The sequence below is a fragment of the Ochotona curzoniae genome, unplaced genomic scaffold (genome assembly GCF_017591425.1).
Source record: "Ochotona curzoniae isolate NIBS_2020 unplaced genomic scaffold, NIBS_Ocur_1.0 contig_3502, whole genome shotgun sequence".
NCBI classification, from domain to species: domain Eukaryota; kingdom Metazoa; phylum Chordata; class Mammalia; order Lagomorpha; family Ochotonidae; genus Ochotona; species Ochotona curzoniae.
The window spans coordinates 884056-911007 of record NW_024465886.1 but is presented as its reverse complement, the minus strand read 5'-3'; the positions used below and the strand labels follow the sequence as shown (position 1 = coordinate 911007).

The following is a 26952-nucleotide window of genomic DNA, read 5'->3' as shown; positions in this document are numbered from 1 at the left end:
TCCCAAGGCTTTGGCTCACAAGCAAGAAACTGGAAGGGAAGGGAAGTGGAGTGAACTGGTGCCCATATGGGATCCTTGTAGATGTAAGGTAAGGATTTACCCACTAGATTATCATGCCAGGCCCAAAACTTACTTTTAAGGCAGAGTTGGAGAGAGGTATTACACACACCCATTCACTCCACAGATGGCTGCAGCAGCCAGGGCTCAGCCAGGCCAAAGTCTGAGACTCATGCAGTGTGTTCTGCATGGGTGGCAGGGACCCGCATCCTTACCCCTAGAGTGCAGGCTAGCAGGGAACTGGAACCACAGAAAAGCTAGGATTCGAACCAGGCAGCCTAACAGGCAATGCTGACATCCCTAGTGGCTTCTCAACCGCTCTGCCCAACACCTACCGGCAGAGTCCTTCGTATCAGCATCAGGATTTGTTAATGTGACTAGCACCACCTTGACGGCACACTTTAAACAACACAGCGTATGAGGCAGTCATTAAAACAATAATTTAGCCCAGACATTTTACTCTTGCTCTCATTTCCTATTTAAACATACTATGATGAACACATTCAAAAAGAAAACGATAGCTTACTTTGTGACATCAGTTGAATCTATAAATACATTTTAGCTTGATCATTTTGAATTTTTAACACAAAGATGAACAAAGCAAATATTCAGTTTATAAGTTACAGAATACACCTCCCAGCTTTTATAAGTCATTCTCTAATCCTTTAACCACCCATTCCTCAAGGAGACATTAAGTAGCACCATCTCCTATAGGAACACTGAGTGGGCTTTCCTTTACTCTCTAGTGTCACCTATTGCAGCTTCTCCATCTCCAATGGCTCTGTGTGGCCTATCGTCCCACGGACGGGTGTCTCCTCCAACAGCAGTATTCCTTAGGAGAATGGCTAGAAAAGCAGTGTCTTAAACAGCAGCTGGAGAGCACAGATTCTATACTGTGGACTACACACAAAACCCCCACCCAGAAATGACTCAGGAGATGGACCAGCCCTGGATTCATTCTTCGCACGTCCTTTCCACAGCAGTTCTATGAGAGAGCTCCATGTAGTCATGCAACATAAAGGTTATGAAATAAACTACATGGGTTTGATTTCATTCTAACATTTATCCTTTAATCCCAATTTTTCACTAACCTTCTGGTGTATCCTTGCTTTGGCATCAAAACATAAACACCAGTAACATTCCAGGTGCTTGGAAAAAGCATTGATTACAGGTTCCTTCGAATCTGTCGTGCTCTTGCAATGTGTCTCTGAATGACAGGAAAGCCATGGACTAAATCCAGGAAAGTGACACCTCCTTTCCCGAGAATAAAACTTGGAGCACACAGATATCCGATTACTAGAATACACAGCATAGCACTGACAAAGCAGATCCTTATAAGATATAGTCACTTTATAGACTGTGTCAGGCTTTTGCCTAAAAATGTTCAGCATGAGCAGTCTGAAGGTATTACTGATTCGATCTTTTGTGCTGAATATTCACATTCTAGAGATTTTTTGAGAGTTCTCTGTGCACTTCTCCCTTGAACATCACCTAGAGTGCAAAACAAATAAACACACCCAACCCTGAGGTGTGTGTTGCAATGCCACTTAGCCCATGGGGTCCCCGTGCCACACTAACTTCCCATAAGTCCACATGTACAGACTAAGCCTTGTGCACAGGATGCAGTAACTTTAGGCTACACTTGTGCACTTCTGAATCAAGCCATGGAGACAGGGCAGAAGCAGACAGACACGCGTCCCGTTATGGCTGCATGGAAACCACGTTCTGCAGACAAGCACTTAGCTTAAGTAGCAAATCATGCGACAGTATGCCTGGACAACCACCTAGTTCCGTTTGGCAGGCAGGCAGGCAGGCAGGCAGGCAGGCAGGCAGGCAGGCAGGCAGGCAAGCAATTTGGAATTCAGAGTGAGGTGAATATTCCATTGGTACAGGCATGATTTAATGAAACATTTTAAATAATAGATACATCTCATTTGATTTTGCCATCACAATTTATGTTCCAGATGGTAAAGGCATTTTACTAAAATGAAAGCTATTTGGAGTCCATCTTGAACCTGCTTAAAGGACAGAGGCAGAGCTTCTAATTTAAAGCAAAATTATTGCTTAAACAATTATGGATGTTTATATGGAAATTTCAGCTATCGAGAATACCCCCTGAGATTCCATTAGCCAACTTTATAAATTCAGTGCTGTCAACCGTTACATGTTCCAACCCACCGTTTTTCGGTCAGTAATTCTAGGCTGAGATTGAATTATACAGTAATGGGAGAGAATCAGTCACAGCTCAGAGTGGATGCGCCCGGGCAGGAAATAAGGAGGGGGTGTACTGGAGACCTCCAGAGAGAGGCCCCTCAGGCGCTGCGTGCGTGCGGCCTGCAGCCCCTGTCTGCCCCTTCCCAGTTACCTGTGTTCACGCCTCCGCTGAATATCCACGCCCCCGTCGTCATGGCGGCTTTGATGAGCCCCTTCCCGAAGACTTGCTTCAGCTTAGGCTGCAGCTCGAAGTTCTGCAGGCCCCCGTGGACCGAGATCAGAAGCTTGGGGAGCTCCAGTTGCCATTCCTTGGTCATCAGGTGTAGGAGGAGGTCGGGCTTCGTATCAAATGATACCCGCACGTACTAGGAGAGGAGAGCCCAGGAGTTAGGGAGACGGAAGAGCTGCCCAGCTGGTTCGCGCTGGTTACAACTTCATGTGCCAATGCTTGCTGACCGTGTCCCACAGTGTCAGATATTTTAAAAGGGGCGATCCTTTTCTTAACCCCTAACCCAAAGAGGCTTCATGAGCCCAAAGGGATGCACCCTTTTTGAAGCATTCTTGAAATTTCTACAAACTTGGAAATCACTGGATTTTCTAAAACGCAGCTTAAGCACAGTTCTTTGTACATAAGAAGTTATTTTTACATTCTATCACTATTTATATTTGGACAACTGTTACAATGTTTTTATTATTTTCACTGTAAGAAATCCCAATATAGCCACTGGATAAAAACACAATTGCTTCCCACACCCTATTATTTGGATTATCAGAGAATTCATAATTCTACACAAGGTCATTGGAATTTTAAGATAAGGCAGCATGGAATTACAGTTAGTTCAATCAGTAATAACTGCATGCCACTTTCTTCGCCTTCTGAAAAGACTAGTGACAAAGGGCATGCCGTGACTGCCAAACGGGAACGTATGGTAGATAAGCAGTGACTGGGTGCCGCTGGCAAGGACTCACATACATGTTCTACAGAAACACACAGTGATAAACATCTGTATAACCATATATACAGACACTCATTTCTGTCCAACTACACAGAACCTTCCGCTGCTGGCTGGGAACAAGTCAACTATCAGGCAACTACACATTGCCATTTGACACAGGTTGCTGAATTGCAGTGAGAAACGGAACATTCCCAAGCAAAGCAGAAAGTGCAGCTAGGGAAATCAGGTAGTAAGAAATGACTGGCGTCCTTGGTTTTCCTGTAAACCCTGCAAGATCCCAAGCATCTCATGTGATTGCTTTGTGGAAGCTTACTGGCAGTTCTTCTAACACAGCAGCTTTGAAAACAGTGAGGAAGCCTGCTACCTGGTCCTTGGCAATGGCAAATGGGGGAAATCCTACCAGGAGCATGTTCCACACGAGTTGAGGCTTACACTGGCTTCAGTCCACACTACACTACTACTGTCCTTTCAGAAATGCCAACTTGAAGACTCAGCATAGACACACAACCGGCTGAAGGGCGCCTCCAGGTAGAAGCCAGCTTAAATCCTTTGTGGAAGAATGCACGAGCAATACAGATGGGGAGAAGTATTTCAGAATAAAAACAGTCACAGATGCACAAGGAAGACATCCATCTCAGGGAGAGTCAACACAGAATCGGGCAGATGCCCAATGTCCCCAGGATAATACAATGAAAAGATACAGAGGAAGCTACATCTAAGGTGCTAAACATGAATGAAGTGATTGAAGAGGTAAGAAACCAACTCCAGGAAGCCACCACAGGCTTATGAAAAGACCAAAGAAGTCTCTGGAAATTAAAATGTAATAATTCGGGCCCGGCGCGGTGGCGCAAGCGGTTGAGGTCCTCGCCTTGCACGCCCGGGATCCCATATGGGCGCTGGTTCTAATCCCGGCGGCCCCGCTTCCCTTCCAGCTCCCTGCCTGTGGCCCGGGAAAGCAGTCGAGGACGGCCCAAAGCTTTGGGACCCTGCACCCGCGTGGGAGACCCGGAGGAGGCTCCTGGCTTCGGATCGGCGTGGTATCGGCCCGTTGCGCTCACTTGGGGAGTGAATCATCGGACGGAAGATCTTCCTCTCTGTCTCTCCTCTCTGTATATCCGCCTTTCCAATGAAAAAATAATAAAAATAAATCTTTAAAAAAAAAAAAAGTAATAATTCAAATGATGATGGATAAGCAGCAAGTGCAGAAGATAAACATAACACAACTGGCAGCTGACAACATGAAAGGGACCTGACCAAGGCAGGAGGAAATGATCAGGACCCAGGACGGACACGAAAGAGGACAGGAAACGGAAATGACTCAAGAGACTATCTCAGAATTATCCAAGAAATGAGTTCCCACAGCCAGAAGATTCATGGCTCCCAATTAAAACAGCTCACTCAGGCAGACCGCAGACAGAGGCCGGCCAGCTGCCCACAGAGGGGCAGCAGGGAACCAACGGCCTCTCCTCACCGCGCTAGCCGCGCGAAGCCAGGAGCTCTGGTGGCCCCAGGAGCAGTCTGTACGCGTTGAACATGTTTTTACAAAATGAGAGAAAGTGAGACATCTTCTGACTGCCGACACAGTTTTTATCTGATGTAGATCTCACTGCAGGGAGTGCTTCTGTGCATTTATAAATGTATCCACAAGTGTACACGTGTGTGTATACACTTCAAGCAGAGTAATATATACAATATGTATATCAATAAGAGTTCATAAATCTAATAAAACACTACTGGAAATATGAAATGATCCACTTTATACAGGATAGGATAGGAACGGATAGGATAGGATCGGATGGGATGAAAGCCCTGGGCAGCAGAGCGTGGGACACACAGCCTGCTGACGGTCAATTCCAGCTTCCTGTAGTATCTTAACACCTGAAATTGTAGGCTAGGGGCAATGAGAAAGGTTTCAAGCTTTGAGTTGATTCAGCGTTCATGCTCTGGCAGCATCTCCTCTAATCAGAAAACGTGTGCACGTAACACAAGTCAGGCAATCAATCCAACAGAGGATAATCTATTGCTGTATTTTTGGCACTGGGAAATCACACGGATCCAGAACCTCTATGTTTTTAGAAATAGAAGCTTCAGATCCACTTAGCGGAAACAGAAAACAAAGGGACATAGTACTATCGTAGTTCGCTGCATCTCAAGGAATTCTGAGGAGCTAAAAGTGCTATATGCATGCACCGGAAGTGCAGTGCTGGACTCTCAGATACCTCAATATTGATTTGACTACCTATAAAAATGATTCCAGAAGGGGAACAGTAGATATTGGCAAAGTTCGCTCTGCATATGATCAAACATTTGCCTTTGCACTCTGAAACAATATGGCGTGCTTCATGTAGACCCATTCCAGCAGAAGACAAGATTTTTTCCAACATGGGTTAAGAGAAATTTGCAGCGCCATGTGCCTTAACTGCTCCACATGCAGCCTCAGAGGTAGGAAGTAGCTTAATGCGACTGGGTTTGGAACTGGTGCCCATATGGGATCCAGGTGCGTGCAAGGTGAGGACTTTAGCTGCTAGGCTACTGCACCAGGCCCCACAGAATCTATTTTAACAGTAGTTTTAATGCCTTGCTCTCAAGCCGGTGGTGGGAAATTTCTCTATTTTCCTGTCTAGAAATGTGAAAAACATCATTTCCAGTTTTAATTCCTTGTAGTCCCACTTTAAATGGGCGCTTGTCATTACAACTGTGTCCAAGCAGAACATGCTGCATTTAACTGCTGAGATACTTTTGCTGGTAGCAAGTCTGTCAAGCCTTTTGCTTGGCACTGAAAGTTCAATGCCTTTGATGGTTTAAGAGATACCAAATCTCCCTGGAAACAAAATATTTGAAGTTGTAATCACTGTTATTTAATTTCTAGTTTGGTGACCCATTTATTCCATATTGCTTTCACAACTGCCCAGAGTCAGATACCAACTATTGCGGGGAAGAAATGCGGAGTCTTAGAGGAAGATGAGAAATAAGGAAGAGTTCACCCGACACACGGGCAGGTGCGGGAGCACGCCAGGGGTCTGCGGGTTCACCCGACACACGGGCAGGTGCGGGAGCACGCCAGGGGTCTGCGGGTTCACCTGACACACTGGCAGGTGTGAGAGCATGCCAGGGGTCTGCGGGTTCACCTGACACACGGGCAGGTGCGGGAGCATGCCAGGGGTCTGCGGGTTCACCTGACACGCGGGCAGATGCGGGAGCATGCCAGGGGTCTGCGGGTTCACCTGACACACGGGCAGGTGCGAGAGCATGCCAGGGGTCTGCGGGTTCACCTGACACACTGGCAGGTGTGAGAGCATGCCAGGGGTCTGCGGGTTCACCTGACACACGGGCAGGCACGGGAACACGCCAGGGGTCTGCGGGTTCACCTGACACGCGGGCAGATGCGGGAGCATGCCAGGGGTCTGCGGGTTCACCTGACACACGGGCAGGTGCGGAAGCACGCCAGGGGTCTGCGGGTTCACCTGACACACGGACAGGTGCGAGAGCACGCCAGGGGTCTGCGGGTTCACCTGACACACGGGCAGGCACGGGAACACGCCAGGGGTCTGCGGGTTCACCTGACACACGGACAGGTGCGGGAGCACGCCAGGGGTCTGCGGGTTCACCTGACACACGGACAGGTGCGAGAGCACGCCAGGGGTCTGCAGCCGGAATTCTCTAGCCTACATTTTTCTTTTTTTCCGTTTTTTTTTTTTTTGATTTGCAAATTTCATTGCCCTTTATTTTGTTTGTTTGTTTTTTATTGACAATCCTTACATAGTTAATTGGGTAAAAAGGTTCAAGGGCTACAGGGAAGTAGCTAAGATTATTGTTTCCATATTGTTTCCTTCACGTATCTGAGGTAAAGGGGGACATTTACATTTTCCTTGAGGCGAGGAGATGGGCTGTTCCCTTACAGGACAGCAGATCCTGTACGATTAGCATCCGAGGGAACACAGGCGTTGAATTCCACATTCTCAATGTCACAAAGGCCGCGGGACACGCCTGTGAAGTCACGGGAGACCTCCCAAGGACACAGTGAATATGGCCTGGTGACTCTGCTTTTTCTACTTCTGCCCATAGCTCCGACGCCGTGCAATGCCTAAACAGCAGAAAGGTAAGGCTGGAACTCCCTGAAGGGCAAGCAGGGAGGGAGCAGGGACAAGGGGGCGGAGGGGTACCTGGAGTTACAACACAGTATCCTGGAGAACCACAGCAAATCAAAAGTGAGTTCTTGTAAGGACTGAGAAGGAAGGAAGGAGGAGGGTTGGTGGGAAAGGCAGGGGACAGGGTAAGGCTGAGGCGTCCCTCGATTGCTAAGCCTGAAAGGCATGGCACAGTTCACTTTGTACAAGTAAAGCAAGTTCTACAGACATGTAGTCCATTGCTTCGTCTTTTGTGTGAAGACTCTTGATAATGTGATTCTAGTGGTAAGCCTTGGCTTAGCGGGTAAGCTGCAGCATGGGGTAAATCCACGCCATAGTGGAGTACTGCCTTAGGGTCTGGACCTCCACCCCATGCTGGATGCCCAATTCCAGCTTCCTGCTTTGCGAACCCTGAGATTCAGTAAATGATAGAGCAAATAACGGGGTCCCTGCCATTCACTTTTGTCAGAGTCTGATGGGGTTCCCAGCTGCAGCAAGCCTTTCAGCTATAAACTACCAGACGGAATATCTCCGTGTCTTGTCTCTGTCTTTCAAATACACAAATACAAATTTAGAAACAACCATTTTTCCTTGACTGTGTCTTTGGTAATTCCGTTGTTTCAGAGGGGTCAGACTCTCAAAACTGGCACACTGTCCCTGGTCTTACTTGCCTGCTGTCTCTCCATGATGAAGACAGCCAAGACTTGAGAGCCCAACTCCAGGCGAACCACACGCCCTGCCACATTTCAGGACAGAGAAATGGCCGCCTCTCCTCGGGCTGGCACCTCGAGGTGTGCTCCACAATCTGACTTCTGCTGAAGTTCAACAGACACCAGTGACCGGTGGACTCGGGCAGCCAGAGCTCCCGCTGCAAAGACCCACGGCACATCTCTGCACTCTCGGGAGGAGAAGCAGGCTCATCACTGCCCCGCCACTGATTTCAATAAGGAATTATGATTTCCACAAAGATCTCTAACTTAATGCTAGATTCTTCTTTATTATTTTTTCCCTCCCTTACAAACATCAAGTAAGACAACCCTATCTACTTCAAAGTCACAGATTACAAAACTTCAGGCTCAGCTAAGTTAATGGTTTCACCAAGATTTTACAGTTAGATCATGAGCAAGGCTTAGGTTTCATGCTGACTGCAAGGTCAGACATTCTGATTTCCATCCACTGGAAAAGTTTATCTCATAGCTACAGCAAGCGAGACCTCACTGCAGGACGAGTAACAATAGCAAACACAGTCTCGCTCTGACAACAGGCACTTGAATTACTTAAAACTGAAGGGTCGCGTAAGGTCGAGTTACCATGTTTATTTCATTGCACGCGGGCGCACACACACACACATACATCACTGAGATGCATGCACTGTGTTTCCACAGCATGCATGTTTCATGAGCTTTCTGCAGGGCCTTCATATCAATTCACTCCTTCAGTCAGTCCCTGTGAACTAGGAATTGCTGGGTCCAGCTGACAGATGAGGACACCGAGGCAGAGGACATAGGTATACCGGACTAAGACATACACTGACTCAGTAATGAGAGAGCAGGGGTATTAACAGACTGCAATGCGACTTTAGATTCGCCTGTCAGTCAGTGGGCTATGAAGTCAGAACTTCTGGAATTATCCAAATACGCTAATGGGAAAAAGTATAATCTGGCTTTCTGCAAAATTCTACTAAGACACAATTCAGAGCATCCTTCCAATGTTAGCCAAAATGCTTTTATAATTTCTTTCAGAGCCTAAAGCAAATAACAACACGGTGACAGATTAATACCCATTATCTGAAATGTTTTGGACTGGAGGGGGTGCAGATCTCCAGCGGCCCTGGATATTGGAATATTCACATACACATAATAAAGTATTCCAGGCTCCCGTGCCTGCCAGCGGCCCGTCCAGACACTTGTGCCATTTCATGAGACAGGCTTGTGTTGAGCAAGATACAACTCAGTGGAAAACTGTGGGCAGGCCTTTCTCCCCTGGGACACAGCGGGAGCTGTGCGCTGCGTCCTTGCATTCTGATTACGACCTGCCAAGGAGGTCAGGTGTGGAATTTTCCACTTAGTGCATCCCATCAACTCCAAAATGCTCTAGCTTTGGGAACATATTAGACTTGAGGTTTTTCAAGTTAGGAATACTCAGCCTAGGCAGTATGGCTGTTTCTTCTCTACTATGTGCTCGGCACTGTCAGATGTGTGCCATAGGTCACTGCATTCACTTCTGACGACAGGAGTGTTAAAAGTTTATGCAACAGAGTAAGTCACTGGGGCCTAGAAGTGTGAGCCAGGCTCTTCAGATAACACAGAAGCTCTAGGATTTCTGGGCTCAACTCAAACTGAACCCAGAACCCATAGTCTTTCCTGTTCAACAAATACTCCTCATCCTAAGATGTTTTCAACAACAGATATCTTCATCTTCTGAAAGAAACACTGAGCTTGTGAAACACTGGCCAAGTGGCTTAAGTTTTATAAACTTCAGAGATTGTCGAAACTACCATTTGATGAAAATACAGATCATTTTTATAATCTGTAAACTGCTGAAATCAATCCTCTGAAAACGAATTAACGCACATTTAGGCAATGATTGATCATGCTAACTAGAGTTTCTGAAGGTGATGACTCTTCAGGGAGTCTCCATATTGGATGGAATGTCTAAAATGGAAACAATGAGTGATGCCCACTGTGGAGCTTGTGGGCTCCTGGCATATTGCTCGACCGTGCCTTTCCAGCACCCTGGGGTGGTCCTGAATGAACCACTCAGTAATGACTATTATCGTGGGAGCCACTTTCAATTTGGTAGCATTCTTTCCTGAGTTGAACTTGTATGACTTTTAATTCATAGCTCTGAAAAACCTGCATTACACGAGGCTGTTCCAAAAAGCTCATGGAAAAATGTGTCTCATGAAAGAATGATGCATGGGGCCCGGCGCGGTGGCGCAAGTGGTTAAAGGTCCTCACCTTGCCGCCCGGGATCCCATATGGGCGCCGGTTCTAATCCCGGCAGCCCCGCTTCCCTTCCAGCTCCCTGCCTGTGGCCTGGGAAAGCAGCAGAGGACGGCCCAAAGCTTTGGGAACCTGCACCCGCGTGGGAGACCCGGAAGAGGCTCCTGGCTTCGGATCGGCATAGTATCGGCTCGTTGCGCTCACTTGGGGAGTGAATCATCGGACGGAAGATCTTCCTCTCTGTCTCTCCTCTCTGTATATCTGCCTTTCCAATGAAAAAATAATAAAAATAAATCTTTAAAAAAGAATGATGCATGGATTTCAAGACCTTTTGCATTAAAGTAAACTCCAGTTCAACTCTATTTTCCAGGAACTTTCTGAAGTGCCCTCATTCGTGCTTCAGTGACTGCACCTCATTCACAAGACCACGGACAGGAGCTAAACTAAGCTGGGGACATTTAGTCATCTTGTATGGACCAACACTTCCCTTAAGTGGGGTGAGGAAGTTAACCATTCTGCTTAGTTTGGTGTAGGAAAGACTAATAAACTCGTTCTTCATAATCCCAAGTCTCACTGGAGGGGTTGCTAACTGCATCCTTATTTTCCCAAGATGAGTTCCAACTTGGTGTAACGTAATAAATAGCTCAAGACAGAAGGTCTGAAAAAAAGACTAGGAACAGTTGGCTATTCTTGATAAAGAACCTGCTCGTGTGTGTGTGTGTGTGTGTGTGTGTGTGTGTGTGTGTGTGTATACGTGTGTTTGCAGTGGAGGTACAGGGGGAGGGGACATAGAAGCAAGTAAAGAAAAGAAAAACAACAGGAGTGAGGGAGCTTTGTTACACGTTTAGGCTGGGAGTCCACTTGCATTTGGCCGTGTGCTTCTCTAAGCGAACTTCCACTCAGACCTCAGGAGATTCCATAACACGCCTGAGACCAGCCACGTCCAAGAGCCCCAACCTCGGTTAGCCGTCCTTTAACAGTGAGGAGCAGCCTTGTGGGGCTCTAACAGCCTCTCCAGAATTTCAGAATCACATTCTATACTTTTGTTCCCCAAAGCTCTCTCAGCCCAGAAGGAAGTGGTCTGTGAGGAAAGGTAAGACTTAGGATTGGCAACCCAAAGTTTCGCACATTCCAGAGCCTCTCGTGCCCCACGGGCGCTGCTCCTACAGAATCCTCCTGCTGAGGCTGCACTGACACGGCTGACGCCGGCAGAACATTCCGTCTGGACACAAGCTCTCTATCGGACGGGGAAGCAAAGAGTGTGATGGCGAGCTACACAGAACAACGCAAACAAGAGGCGGAGTATATGGATTAAGAAAGACATCTTAGCAGTAAGATTCACAAACTAGTATAATAAATATTAGCTGATGAAGCTATTTTGTCAGTATGATTTCAGTGACTACAACCCTACGGTAGTGTTTTCATCCTATCTTTACATAGGAAGAAGTGAAACACATTAGAGCCAGATACTGAGAATAAGTGAACTGTTAGGAGGTGGCCAAGTCACAATTACACCCCAAATCTAAATCCCATGCTCTTAACCCATCTGTTGTTGACACACAGTAGCTGTAGCATGGATTGAACAGCTTTCTGATTACCATGGCTTTGTTGGAGTGGCCGCCACCTTGGAACTCAATGGTGCCAAAGGCATCCGTGGGGCTGAGCTGCGTGTGCTTGCCGATGGACCACTTCTCGGACTGGATGTCATTTCGGGAGAGGCGGCTCTCGTTCTTCTCGTTCTGGAGCACAGAGATGCTGGGAGTGAGGCCAACATGTTGGCCGATCAGACGTCCACAGCAACACCTGGGACACACAGGGGAAGCATCAACTCCCGGTATCAGCCAGTACTGATCGACACACTAAAGGCTAGAAAATCGTGCAGTCCACATCTCCCCACTCATCGCTTAGCTACAAAGCCTTTAAGGGGTGATGTCCAGGCTTTGAGTGACACACTTAACCTCCCGTACTCCCTCCATTCTTTTTGCAGCTCCGCACGCTGTATTCTTCCCTTTCCTCCAGCCCTCTCACACGTGGCCTATATTCAAGCTACAACACCAGCAAACCAGAGCATTTTCACAAAATGTTTGCATGAGAAAACCAGTAAAAATATATATATACACACACATATCCTGTGGTAGCACATACGAATGATTCCAAGCATAGGGTTACAGCTTCTCCTTCCTCAGCTCGCACACGAGCAATTACCTACAGCAAGGCGTATAATGCTGTGCATGCGTGATTGTCTAAATGAATAACATAAATATGCCTCGTTTCTATCTGTTTCCCCTGAAACAAGTAGTGATCATTATTGCAGGCTGTTTCCATAATTACTGCTTTGCACTCTCAATATATTGGAGGCATTGGCTTACCTATGGGGGTCTTTGGTGCTGGGTATTATATGAACACATTCTCTCTTGTAAAATGCTCTTTCTATCCAGGATTTCTGGGCCTGAAAAAGAGAAAACCGAAAAGGTGAACCTAACTTTTAAATACGGTAGCCTAATTATTACAAACAGAATTGAAAATGTGGTCATCAGCACAAACACTGAGATAACCAAATCAATTACTTCTAGAACGTGCTGTTGAGATGATGAGCTAAAGGAACAGTTGTAACTTTGTCTGAACTACATACAAATTCACAGTAATTTTTGAATCACAGTAAGTCAATACAATTTGTAGATAATATCAAGGTGGAAGGACAAAATCGTGCAACAGGCAGAACACGAGTCCTCAGTGGTGGTGAGAAACGCAACTGCATGATTACAAGATTTCCACAACAAGCATTTCCGTTTGTTTGTTGTTTTTAATTTTCCTGTAGAAGGTGGGGTGGCAGGATGGCAGACGAACCATGTAACTGTGAGCTCTCATTCATCATGATACCTTTTCTAAAATCCCAAACCTGCTTAAGTGCAGAGGGAGGAAGAGGAAGCGAAAACACAGGAAGAAAAATGCCTATTGCAGTCCAGCATCTCCCAGGACAGAAGACGGCTCCTTTTCTGTTTTCTGTGCTGGCCTCCCACGTGTCCTCAGCCGTGGCAAACTCAGGTTTTCAGAAAGGACATCACTGGGGCTCTCCTCCCAGGAGTCCTGCCCTGAGATTGGGTTCAGAGGTTCCAGCCAACAGCAGGATCTGTGTGCCAAAGCGGGGCACCCATCAGGCCCCTTCACTCCTTTCACTACCAGTATCTGATGAGTCCCACACACAACGCAAGTAGCTGCTCAGCAGGTTGCTTCTGCAAGCATTTCAGAGAGAAGCTGCTAGAGCAACCTGTGACGGCATTTCCATGCCAGCTTTGCTCTAGTCCAGCACAGAAACCAAATGCTTACTCTTTTTAAAAAAGATTGATTTTTATTGGAAAGGCAGATTTACAGAGAGGACAGAGAAATATCTTCCATCCTCTGGTTCACTATCCAGAGGCTATAACCGTAGGAACTGAGCTGATCAGAAGCCAGCAGCCAGAGTTTCTTGTGGGTCTACTATGTGGGAGCTGCATCCAAAGAACATGGCCACCCTCCTTGCTTTCACAGGCCACAAGTAGGGAGCTGGATGGAAGCAGAGCAGCCGGGATGCAAACCAGCGTTCCTAGGGAATGCTGACGCCTGAAGATGGAGGATGATCCAGATGAGCCATAGTGCTGATCTCCGAATTCTTACTCTTAGAACATAATGGATTAAACCGCCACTGAGCCTACTTGGCCTGTCCCTCTGCCACCTATTAGTGGGCAGGAACTGCCCTTGACTGCCAACTACTCATGCGTTTACCAAGCCTGGGTTCATTTCTGCCCTCAGTGTCTTCATGTCTTAGCCATGCCCCCTCGCCCACAATGGAGGCCTATTCCCCTGTGTGGGACTGAAGACAGGAGTTTCCCACGATAACGATGCATGTTTTACAAGGAGCAATATGGGGGATGGCTGAGGGGCATGGTGGACTCAGCCTGATTCAGTCACGCTCACCATCTGCTCCAAGTTTCTGGGTGTCCCTGAGTTTCCCACCAGAAGAAGCACCCCACACCACAAAGATCCAGGGGGTGCACACGTGACAAAAAGAACTGAAGTAGTTCTCTTTGCCAGAAGGGTGTGAACAAAGTCCTGGCATCAAGTTTCCCAAGACACGCTTTCTCAAACATGGAGAAAAAGTTCCATCTTTGCAACAAAAATGAGCTTAGTGTCATAGATAACCCATGTTTATCTTTGTAGACAGCCTGTACGTTAAACTCTTCACAGGCCCTGATTTTCCCCAGACTGAATTCCTTCACTGATTCCATCTCTTGGCACCAACACAGGCAAATGTTCTTTCCTGGGTATTCGAAACCAACTCTCTCCACATCTTGGGGAGAAGGTTCTTTCCTTTCTTTCACAGCCCACTTTGGCCAAGCCTTGGGGGAATATCCGGGGAATTTCAGGGGGTGTGGAGCCACTGTCCCTGAGAGCAGCTGGCAAAGCAAAGTCACTGCTTGTACATCAGGTGTGCAGCTACAGTATGACGGGCACTGCAGCATGGGGCAGGCACACATTTCTGATCCTCAATTTTCCTCTTCTATTCAGAGGATACGGTGGGAATACCCGACACACATCATCTTTATCTTTTGTGTACCACACTTTCACTTGAAAAACAGGTGCCCGCCCTGGTTGACTACGGCACTTTAGGTTTAGATGACAAGTTCTGAGGGCATCCACAGGAACAGAGGGCACCTCTGCACTCATTCCCTTTTGTGCTGGGATGACAGGTGCCCAGGACGTCTGGATGATCATGGACAGGGTTCCTTCACCTCGCGGAGCTACTTCTAGAACACATGCAGCATCACAGCCACCTGGGATAAGTTGACCACCAAAGCGGGTCATTCACACGGAGCAGCACAGCTTTGAACATCGGCCAACGCTGACTGAAGCCCCTCTGTGTGTTCACCACTGTGACTTTCATGTGTGAAACGCATGGCTCCTCTTAAGAATTCTCACCAAAAAAGTACTCCTACTATATCCACTTGCCAGAGAAGAAATGAAAGCAGAGAGATGTGGTAAAAGTTAGAACGCCCAGGCCTGACCTGAATTCATATTCCGACCCTCTCTGCTAACCTGAGTCTACGAGTGAGTGATGACTGAAGAAAAGCAGAGCCGTATCCAAGAGCACTCACATTTAGCAAGTGCTACACTCTCAGATTTGCACTTTCTGCTTTCTCATCTCTTTCTTGCAGTTCTCACAGAGGGAGTAACAAACAGTATTACTTTTTCTTACAAGGGTGGGGTGGCACAATCAGATGGAAGACATCAGCATATAGCATGGATGTGACAAAGGGGAGACATGGCCAAATATCACAGGTACAGGACAGAAATGCATCAGACTCAGCTATAGTATCCAAGGGGCCATGGGTCACAGATGACACTTTGCAAGGACACTGTCATTCTTTCTTTTGCTCATGGATCCCAGCTTTAACCTGGAAGGCCATGAAGAATTCTATAGGCTTACAGACAACCAGCTGCTCTGTTAACCTTTAAGTAAGAGCCCTTTGCCTTGCGACTGCCATAGCATCTCAATGACCTTCTGAAAGGCGAGGACTCACCTCACTGTCAGAGGTTTGCGGATCAGTTTCTGTGTCTTGGGATTAGGCAGTGCACCACTGGCCTTGCCAAGACCATTCAGAGAGGAAACAAAGGGGAAAGGTAAGACATCTTCCCACCACGGGTAATTGAATTAGATTCTCTCAGAAAAAAAGTGTAATGTGGAACAGAAAGAATGCATGGAAGACTTCCACTGCAAGCCACCAAGCACTCTGTGGACTTCGGTTCTTAGTGTGTGTTATATTCATGTCTATGGTGTGGCAGATACTAAATCTTCCAATTTTTTTCCTTCGAGAGGGCACATTTGATGTATAATCATGGCTTAGCTGGTTCCCTAAACTAATCCCCTCTTCTTTTGTCCAAAGGCTTTGAACTCTGCGTGAAGCTTTCTACTTTACTTTGCCATCCAACTCAGCCCGGGCAGGTTATCCTCCCTATTTGAACACATGGAGGAGTTCTGGCACACCATGTTTCTAGCTGATCTTTCAATTATTCTCTAAGGCAAAATGTCAACAGACAGTTGTGTCCAAAAATCTCTTCTTTTAAAACATGCCTCAAAAGCCTCGTGTGCTTTTGCAAAAGACGGCTTCTCCTGGAACTCAGAAAACCACTTTCATACATTCTTTCCTGAAGCTGGAATGGGCACAGAACCATGGGAAGGGCTATTTTCTTTCTTGTCTTTCTGCATTATCAGTCATGTGTGAGATGTAACAGGGAAATGTTCTTCAAAGGCTAATAATTAAAGCACATCTGACTCAAAACAAAATTGAGGACAGTCACATTTTAGACACAGTGTAATGATTATCCTGGAAGGCTAGAGTACTCATTTCCAAAGTTAAATCAACAGACAACAAAGCACTCAAATGAGAGACACAACAACAAAAATAAACAGATTTTGCCTTCAAAAATTAAACCATTTAAGTATCCATTCTTTTCCACAAAGCTTCTGATAACAACACTGTCTCCATTTTACCCTGAATCTTCTCTCTGAGATCCCCCTATCAACTGCAGAACCTGGAATGTCTCCGGGTACTAGCTTGCTGGTACATATTCCCAAGTGTATTAAAATCCCACTCCATACCAAGAAGCCTTGGAAAGTGCCACTGTGGCTATCCACTCTTCCAGAACTGCTCAACAGAGAAACAACCCAGGTTAGTAACCATCCGACTGGACAAAGAGTCCTCTAACTTCATAGGAACAAGTGACCAGGAAAATGTCACCAGGCCTCTCACTGCCACACTCTCCCATCTCATAGCCAAGCTACAAAGATCATGCAGGCACAGCTCATCTTTGTCTTCTGCTCTCCCTCTCTGCGTCTCTGGCTTCTCTTCGTCTTCTTAGGTCCCCAGAACAAACACTGAGCAGTTGAAGAGAAGTTAACTGCAATCATTTACCTGTGTGAGGACTCCGGGCAGTGGCAAAGGCAGTCCCAGGGGCAGAGCCTGCTGGTTTCATTTTGCCGTGGCTGGGGCTGGTCATGCCGTTAATAATGCTCTGATGACCGCCCACTGGAAAAAAAAAATCACTTGCCCAGCTCTTCCCCCTAGAGACGTTTCAAGTAAGCAATGAACTTGGGCAGATTAGCCCCTTGGAATGTACCAAAGCTGTGGGATTAGCTTCACTAAGAATCCCATGCACATTCCCTCACAGCCTCAAACACTGCTTGATTTGAACATTTAATCTGACGCCAAAAGCAAAAGAGATCCCTCGAGATCGGATTTACCTGGCACAAGTCCTAACAGGCTCTCTAGCCCCACCCCCAGCCCCTCTTTCTTTTTTTCACTTTCACAGAGTAAAATGTGATAAGGTGTTCTGGAAGTTCAACTTTGAAAGCAAATCCTTCCAAAGAAACAGTGCACGGAGGCTCCCAGCGGCTGGCACACAAGCGGCATTGTTCCTGTAAAGAACTGGAGTGACAGCATTTCTTGAGAGAGGCACTGCTACAAACGGAGAGCTGCAAAAGAATATTTTCATCTCTGAATCTAAGTAGATCACAGTTTGTCCTTGCCGAGGGCCTTCCACCAGTGCTAAAAACGCCAATAATGCATTTTGACCATCACACTTCTCATCCTGCTGTCCCTTCTCTAATAACTGCACATGTCTGGGTGAAAAGCCACATTCTGTTTTTTAAACACCTGATGGCCTGTGCCCGCGACAGCATATGGGTGCAGATCAAAGGTAGTGGCACTGCGATCAGTTATGCCAAGCCTGGCCACGACTTGTCAACAAGGCAGGTGACCTTGGTGTATTTTGGTCATCCTGAGGCAGTTCAAGGTCTGTCTCAGTCCTTCGAGTCAAGGATTCTGGGCATCAGAATCCACAGCCACACCAAGCCCCGCTGCATTCTTAGGAATACTCTGGGTTGAGCAACTTAGGTCATGTTTAAAGTTCTAATCTGACGAACTAATACCTCAACTATTATCGCGGCACTATAAGGATTGTCAATAACTTGCATTTCAATTTCTACCACTCACTTTTCCAGACCAGAGCTTGCTATTGTCTTGCCTTCACCCCTGCCCATCAAGCAACAAATCAAATCGCGATTTGAGTCACAATAGCTGCATAGTCTCAGAAAGCTATACATTTTTTTTTAACCTAGCCAAAATTATTTTTGGACTGGAAGCACTGAAAACAAACTATTCCTGCTTTCATTATCAGGAACAGCAACATCTAACCAAATAGGCCAAGTCACACACCTGTGATGCTTTTCCCATTACTTTCCAGAAATGGAAAAATTATGAAGTTAATGCCACAGGAATGTATTTCTATTTCATAATCATGTTTCTCTGCCAGGTTACCAGATTTTTAAGTCAATAAAGGCATTCACATAAATTCAGCCTCTACTATACTGCTCTAATGTGACAGCTTCAAGGTTGTTCAAGGTTATTAGGTTTAGCTTCAAAATGTCACCCATATCATCCCTTAGTCCCAATACTACCACCGTCTGTGTCTCATTGACTTAATTCTTATGCTGGAATACCACTATTGCATCCCCTTAGAAAAAGACCCTGGGAGACACTAACTCATACCTCAGCAATCCCTATATACAATAATTTAAAGTTATATACCTAAGAATACACACAAAATCAAAAGTAGGTATAAAAAGTTTAAAAGATGGCCCAAAGTAAGATTTAGTCTACAAATTGAGTTCCATGGCACAGCTACATGACTGTATTGTCCCCTCCCACCTACGGCCTTATCTCACCTTTATCCTAAGGGGGAGACCTTGTCTCTGAATACTTCATGTTACAAATATTTATATCAGCAAGATTCTTCTCAAAAAAGCTATCTGCTTTTAAATATTCTGCTGGCTTCTTTACTGGGCTCTCCAAATTGTTCTTCCCTTGGAGTAAGCGCTGTGCTTTCTGTTAAACAGAAGTTAGGGTTTTCACATAATTCGTGATTCAATCAGCCAAGTTCCCTTATTTAATACCTTGATTGGTGTGTGCACATTTGCTAGAACAAAGAAATTGATAGATGGAAAAACTCGGTGTTTACATGAATGGTTCATTTTGTGTCACTCAAGTTCCATGGATTTTGCCAAATACATGAAGCCAGCTATCCATCGATGCAGTATTGTGCAGAGTGTTTTTACTGATGATCTGTCAAAAGATGAATTAACTCAAGGTATCTTATCACCTCTACCCCCAAATTTTTCATTGATTTCCTATTCCCTTTAGAATCCAGATTCCTTGGCAGGTCACAGCTTGCTCCTCTAACATGCTTCTACACCAGGTGGACCCAACTCACTAGCTCCAGCCATACAAACCATATTTCCAATCCACAAAAGCTCTGAGTAAAGATAACATACTGCCTTTTGAAATGATACAGACAAATAGCATTCACATTCATGGATCATAGTCAACGTGATTATTTTGCATGTACATGTTCACAAGTACCAACTCCAGAACCATCTCCGTCCAGATTTCTGTCTGGCACACGAGTGCTGACTGTGATAGCATTTTGGAAGAAAGTTATTCACAAATTTGGTAGTTACTGGAAAAATCACGAAATGTAGACCAACTACTATATCCCTGATCGCCTTTTTAAACTTTGAATCCTAGGTTTGTCCCTAAGAGCCCTGTCCATTATGTAGTAGAAAATTAGCTTCTTTATGACCCATGGTGCCCCGTTTCTAGCTGCTGGCAAAAATGGGGGGGAAAAGGCACGTGTCGACACACACATGCCCATCCACCCATCAACTTTTTGATTTTTGGATTATCTCAGTATTAGAACACCATTTATGGCCATCCATTAAAACTGCAGCCCCTGGAGAAGGTGTACAACTCACCATTAGTTGGTTGCACAACAAGAACATACTTCTTTGGGCAGTTATTTCTTTTCCCTTTGTCTTTGGTTATTACATGGTTTCCTGATGTGCACACGGCACTATTTAACATGGACACTACTTGAAGCCACAGCTCATGCAGAGCAAGGATAAGTTACAGGACTCATTCAAGTTCATGTGTGCATGTATCTTATCCTACTTCAAATAATTCAGATAATGCTAACTGCTTGAATGTGCAATACTAGCAAGTTGGGCATGCATTTCTACAAATGGACAATTTTTCACCTCGCAAGTGTACCAAGCACACATCTTGCACGCACACAGTTCCAGTGCATGCATCTCTAAGCAATGATTATACACAAAATGTCAGCAGAAGCCTAGTTGTCGAGTTTCTAACTCTGCACACTCCATTGAATACTACCTGGACCTCCAATTTCAGTCACTGCAAGAAAAATCTGAAAACTGGAAATGCAGAATGCAGAGTTAAGAAATAACTAACAGCCGCGGGCATCAGAGAAAGGACCACTCACTGCGGGCCGGAAGGCATGGTGTAGGGCACGGTGACCCAGAAGGTCAGTGAGCGCAGGATTACAACTGAGGTTACATTTGTATGAGAACAACTGAATGGACACCTTTCATGTAACTAAATGGGTACCATTTGTATGAGCACAATTGAACGGACAGCATTTGAATAACAATACTTGGTGGGATATTCAAAACAAGAGTTGCATACAAGAGTGTGGAAACAATTGATGGGTCTGTAGATGAGCTCAATACTGCCTCCCTTATCCTAAGGGACCCTCAGTGTATTAAAGTCTGATGCGACCAATACATTTCAGTTATTGACCATCAGTCACAGTTCACACGTGTTATTATCGGCTCTGTTGCTGAAAGACAGCAGAATGGGTATTCTGAGCAGAGTGGTAATTACACGGGTTTGCTATATTTCATAGAATTACATAACGTTTGTCCTTCCCTATGTCAATTTTAAGGAGTTGGTTTCAAACTAGATGTTTGCATATTTATAAGCAGGATGACATGGTACCTGCTTTTCTTCCCACCTACAAGTGGGGACCAAATTTACAGCGCATCCATGTCTCCTTTGGCAGACGGAGACGATCATGTAACTTGTAACCTCACAGTGACAGGTAGGGAACGGTGAGCAAGCCTGGAAGGGGTCAGCTGGGGACGTGGTAGCCGAGACTCCTGTCCTGCCATCTACAAAAAAAACATGATTTCAAGTGCTCTTTTAATATTAACAAATGTCTGAATGTAAGTACTTTTGAATTACATTTTTGCTTGACTCACACCCAAATGCCAATTTTCTTTGGATTAAAAAAAAAATGGATGAATGAATGCTCCCTAACAAATAAAAATAAAAATGCATTAGGAATTTTTTGAGCTTTCAGTAACATGGAATTTGATTACACACCGCATTCCGGGGCTCAGCTGCAACAGGGCACGGGCACCAGGCCGGCTGGTTACGGCGTAAGCATTGTTCCAATGTGATTTTGTGAAGGATTTCATTGAATGCAGATTAGTAAGTTTATTAAGCTGTTGATAATTGAAGCCTCTTAGCTTTGGTAAGTACCATCCAGTGAGGTAGATTAGTGGGTTTAATCTGTTGCTCTCAAACAGCACAGGAAGATTTAGCAGAATAATTATGCTGCCTCCGTGGACTAATAAAAGGCGACATGGCAGCGGTGCTGGTGGTCATTTCTGCACGTCGGCAGTTTCCCTTAGAAATCAGGCTTTGGAGCTGGCCCCGTCTCTCAAAAGGGACACCTCAACCTGGGGACATTACCTACAAGTTAGAGTCATGTGCGATGTGTGTCATGAATGCAGCCAGCCATGTTGGTTAGTCACAGCTTTCTTCTTGCTCACTGAGCTTTCTGCCTGCTCCAGCTTCCCTGGTCTGTGTCATGCCTGGCACGTATGGCACTTAGCACCTCTCCCTAACGGGCGCATGAGTTCCCCTAAACGGTCATAAAGCATACTCTAAAATAACATTATCAGCAGGTTTTCAAATCCTAACAAGTTCCTTTCCACCTGAGAATAAAATAGGTGTTAGCCAAAAGATTAAAGATGACAAAACTGTATCCATAAGTAAAATCATTATCTCAGAGATTCTTTTTCCCATAGAAACCTTAGTACAAGTCAACAACACAAACTCACTCAGTCTAACAGCATAAGTGGGTCTTCCCTGTCTGTGGTGTCAGTGCAGGATGGACGGCCCTGTCTCCTCTGGGACTATCCGTCTGTAGTATTTGCAGGAAAGTCATAAACCCCACATCAAAAAGCGGCACACTGGGCAGAGCTGTCATGAAAACATCTCTTTAAAGGAAATGCCAAGGTTTGTCTGGAAGGATGTAAAGGCAGCTCTCCAATCGACCTTGCTTCTCTTTGCTTTCCATTCCTGGATGTAAGGACAGCAGCCAGATGCAGCTGTTGGAGCTCCAACTTCAGAGACGCCTACTTGGGCCTGTTTCCATAACTGGACATTTCAGAATGAAATCCAAAACTAAAATTTATCAAGAACTTTTGAATATTCTTGAACATACTGCCATCCCAAAAATTAGTTTTAAGCTTTCTTCTGCTTCTTTGTGTCCTCGCTATATACCCGATTTAAGAAATCCCTTAAAGATTCCACGAAGTTTATCTACAGTAGCCTGCACTTTTTGCAGCAATTATTCCCAAAGACTTGAAAGAACAGGAAGAACAAAGGGTAATAAAAAAGGAATGTCTTCATTTTAGTATGTGGAAACTTCCCCAATCCATCTGCTAACAACTGGGTACCATTTAAACCACAGACCCATTTCATCAGACTTCATCCTGAACATGGGAATTCCTTATGGTAGGATAACAGTTAAAATAACATAGAATTTCGAAGCTATGTACTTCCCAGGGATAGGAGTCATTGCCCACGTGTTCACATTCACACCCACTCTTATGATCAAAGTAGAATACACTAGTAGACCACGACAGTGCTTAACACAAAGACAAAAACTTAGGATTGATCGCCACTTCTAAGCCACGGAATTCCCTTAGAGAGAGGTTGATCAATCATATTTCGTGTCTTGGAAAATTAAATTCAGAAACAGATAAAATGAAAACATGGGGAGAATAGACACACCTTAGGTGGAGAAACTGTCTGTTCATATGTTCGCACCAACACAGAAAGCACACAACTGTTAGAGCAGTGAAGTTCACCCACAGAACAACCAGAACTGCTAAGTATGAAGAGACATAAGGGGGCACAAAAAGATGGAGCTAGTCTGGCTTCCTGACGCTGCTCTCGCTTCAACTTCTAGGCTGAGAACAGTTTTCCTCCCACAGAAACGACCTGAGGGGTTCTCGTTGGTATGGTTAGGATACCAGTACCATTCCTGGAGCTCCAGAGGCCACTCCCAGGTTCAGCATCTCATTTAATCTATCTGACCACACTGACTTGCTCACGGCAACTGGCAAAGCTAGTTCTTAGCTGGAAGCCTGTCCCTCCAAGCACGTCCATGTTCACTCCTGTGTGTGGAAGGCAGAGGCTGCCAGGGGAAGGAAAGGCTTTCTAAGGCCGATGCAAAGAGGACGAAAGATTCTGTGTCTTAGAGAGCGGCAGTATTCTGGAAGCTACTTTGTATTTGGGAACTGTTCAAATTTGCCTCCAACATTCATGGGCTTTGGATGTCCCAATAGTTTAGTGAATGAGGTTCATCAAACGCGGGTTTGTTTTCAGCTTCTAGAAACCCGTTTTAGGGGCTGTATTTGAAGATAGTTTTCAGGATGACAAGAACCATAAAGATCTAGATTTACAGCGAGATTCAGTCCCTGTAGGTCTCCTTCCTGTGTCAGACGCTCAGGTGCTTTTTCGGAGGTCCGGGCAGTGTGGTGTCTGTCATGACTCCTCTCAAGGAGAGTGCTCCAGTGCAAACACTTCAGCTGCTCTTTCACGATTTATTTTTATATATTCTATATGTATTACAATGCTGCATCAATTATTTTAGGAAAATAAACAATTTCCCTAAATTGAAAAATTGTTACCTCTAACCCTGATTCCCACCAGAAACAACTCTGGTAACCTATTCATGCAAGCCTCTGGTAGAAGTTGTAAGACCTTCCCCCAGCCTGCAGGGCACACGTCTGGTTCCCCCCTGGTGAAACCATGTGGAACAGAATTAATCATTCATCTGAGAATGTGCTGACCAGGCGAGCGGGCACAGGACTGCCAGTGGCCTCAGCATGGGGCAAAGTACACATGTGGCTTCTACAGGAGAACTGTGGCATTTGACGGAAATATACCAGCAGTTCCTATATTCAGAAGGCACAACTCTGTTCTGAATGTGCTTGGGTATTTTCTCAGGGAGGGCCACGTATCCTTCTACTTCAAAGGACGTAAAAACAGTCTGACAATACTGGATTAATGATTAGCATATTAATATAGTAGATGAGACATTTAGGAGTAACTGATTTCAGGCAAAATTGCTGCTTAAAAAATCACCCCAGGACCCCAGAGTGGAGCAGGCAGACAGGAGGAAGCTTGTATCCCAACTCTGAAGACTCCTAGGTCCTCACCAAGGACTATCAGTACGAGCTCCGAGGACTACATCCCAATCGCCAAGGAGACCATGGGGAATAGGAGTGCCTTCGGAGGCCGAGAACTCTGAGGTCACCCATTTCCATTTGGGTCTCACACATGGGATGGAAGAAGCCCATACCCCGCCTTGCAGGATCCAAGGTCATCGGAACGACAACCAGGAGCACTGAGCAATCCGCAGAAACAAAACAGTGAACTTCCTTCGGGACTAGGGAGAGGAGCTTTCTCTGGTTCTTGCCTGGTTCTAACTTTGGGTCCCCACTCCCTCTCATAATGACCATCAGGATTGCTCCAGAAACCTCTCAAAACAAACTAACAAACAAACAAAAAAAACCCCTAGAATAGATGGAGAACAGCAAGGAAAGCTTAGAAACAGGAAATGGGCAGTGGGGATGCACTTATAACTCACTGGGTAGGACACGAAGATTGGTTGCTCCTCACTAGGGTATTGAAGATTTCTCTGCACACCCCTCCTAAAACCGTTCACCTAAACTGTTGACATATGTCTTGTTACAGTTATAGAGCTAGACTACCCGAAAAACAGCCAGGCTCTGCAAAATCATGCTTCAACACTATGAACTGCTAAATACTAAAATTAAAATAGACATGAGACAGCTGAATAGTAATCTATAGCCATTTTAAGGTGTATAGAACCCAGCTGTATATAAACTAATAATTGTAATGTCAATGTAGAAGACGTAGAATGTGGTTCAGAACTTGTACTCTTTTTGTTGTTGTTGTTGTTTTCTCTTTCTCTCTTTGAACATGCTGGTTACACAATATCATGTCAACTAATTCCATTACGTTATAAATTGTTACTGATGTAATGTCAGGGCTTTCAATTGATTGGGATGATTCTCTTTTGGCTGTACCTTCAGACCAGAGACTGTCTCCCCATGAAACTGTTGAACTTATCTGCACAATAAGATGCTGGACTCTATGCTTTGTAGATGCTTGCAAGGAAAAAAAAAATCTCAACTGAATTTGATCTGTGGTAATGCAACAAGATGGAAGAATCTGCTTTGGGGGGAGAAGCGGGTTTTGGGGAGCGGAGGGGGGAATCCCAGTGCCTGTAAAACTGTGTCTCATGATGCAATGTAATAAAAATAAATAAATAAATAAAATCACCCCAGGAATTTATGCAAAATATACACTATGGTCTCTTGGTCACATTCTGTACCAGTAGGTGAGGAGAGTTCAGTATCCCAACGGTTCGATGTCAACCACAGAGAAGTCCACGAGCTATTCTCTGAGAAATGCTGGTGCCATGTCTGCTTCCCTAGCTTTGTAAACTTCACACCATTGTCTATACCTGCATTGTCATGATACACTGAAACAGCAGAAGGATGGACCTGTGACTGTTGATGAAGGGTAACACTACTGTGCTAACATGGGGAGAAGTGGTGGGGGTGATGGGGAAGGTACAAGGGAAAGCCCTGAGGCTTTGGAACTGAGTAACGGAAAACAATTTTTAAAAAAATCAACTGGGAAAAAATTAAAGCCAGTCAACTATGATTCCCTGGCTTCCTCATGGTCCTCTGTGACGCAAGTTCTCTTCCCTGTTCTGTTCTACACAGTGTGATGAAAACAGTCTCGTTGAATCAGAGTTTTTCAGTGTGTTACAGATGGCATCTGGGTGGTACTGACTACAGGGTACCTCGTCGTAGCAGGAGGCTCTCTTATGCTTTGTCAGATGTCTGGCAACATCTCTGCCCTATCTCTGTCACATACCAGCAGCATTCCTGTCTCTGATCTGCCCAACCAATATTGTCTCTTGTCACCATGAAGCATCGTATAGGGGCATTGGGTTGAAGAATGCTCTTACTTCTTAGAGAACAGGTTAGACTCTTTCACTTCTGCCCCAATACTACATCATGGCATCACAGACCATTCTGACTTCCTTCTTTTCACATTTACACATTTACGTCTACCTACATTTTTGCTTTAAAAATATATTTGCTTTGTTTTATTTAAAAGAGGGAGAGGGATATGGAGGTAAAATACCTGGTTTACTCTCTAAATGCTCACAGTAGCGCTGACCAACCAGCCTTGGGTTATCCAGGTCTCCCCTGTGGGTGGCAGGAATTCAAGGACACCCCCTGCTGACTCCCAGGATGTGCCAGAGCAGGAAGCCGCTGGCAGCGCAAGGCTGGGAGTTGAACCAATGGCCTGTGGACCACCAGGCAACAGGTGTGCTTCTAGGCCTGTCCACATCAAAGCT

At 45.4% G+C, this 26952-nt stretch overlaps 1 protein-coding gene across 8 annotated transcripts in view; it reads right to left on the bottom strand.

Moving 5' to 3' along the window:
- The window catches only part of TRPM3 (transient receptor potential cation channel subfamily M member 3), a 409651-nt gene that overhangs the window by 146900 nt on the left and 235799 nt on the right, over positions 1–26952 (bottom strand). For 7 of the 8 annotated variants that reach the window (XM_040980946.1, XM_040980944.1, XM_040980945.1 and 4 more), the window contains exons 2-4: positions 12669–12748; positions 11898–12102; positions 2423–2636 (exon numbers count right to left, since the gene is read on the bottom strand). In XM_040980946.1, the coding sequence (XP_040836880.1) occupies positions 2423–2636; positions 11898–12102; positions 12669–12748 (499 nt within the window). Of the gene's footprint in view, positions 1–2422; positions 2637–11897; positions 12103–12668; positions 12749–26952 lie in introns of those variants that run through there. The other variant, XM_040980950.1, reaches the window with a different exon arrangement.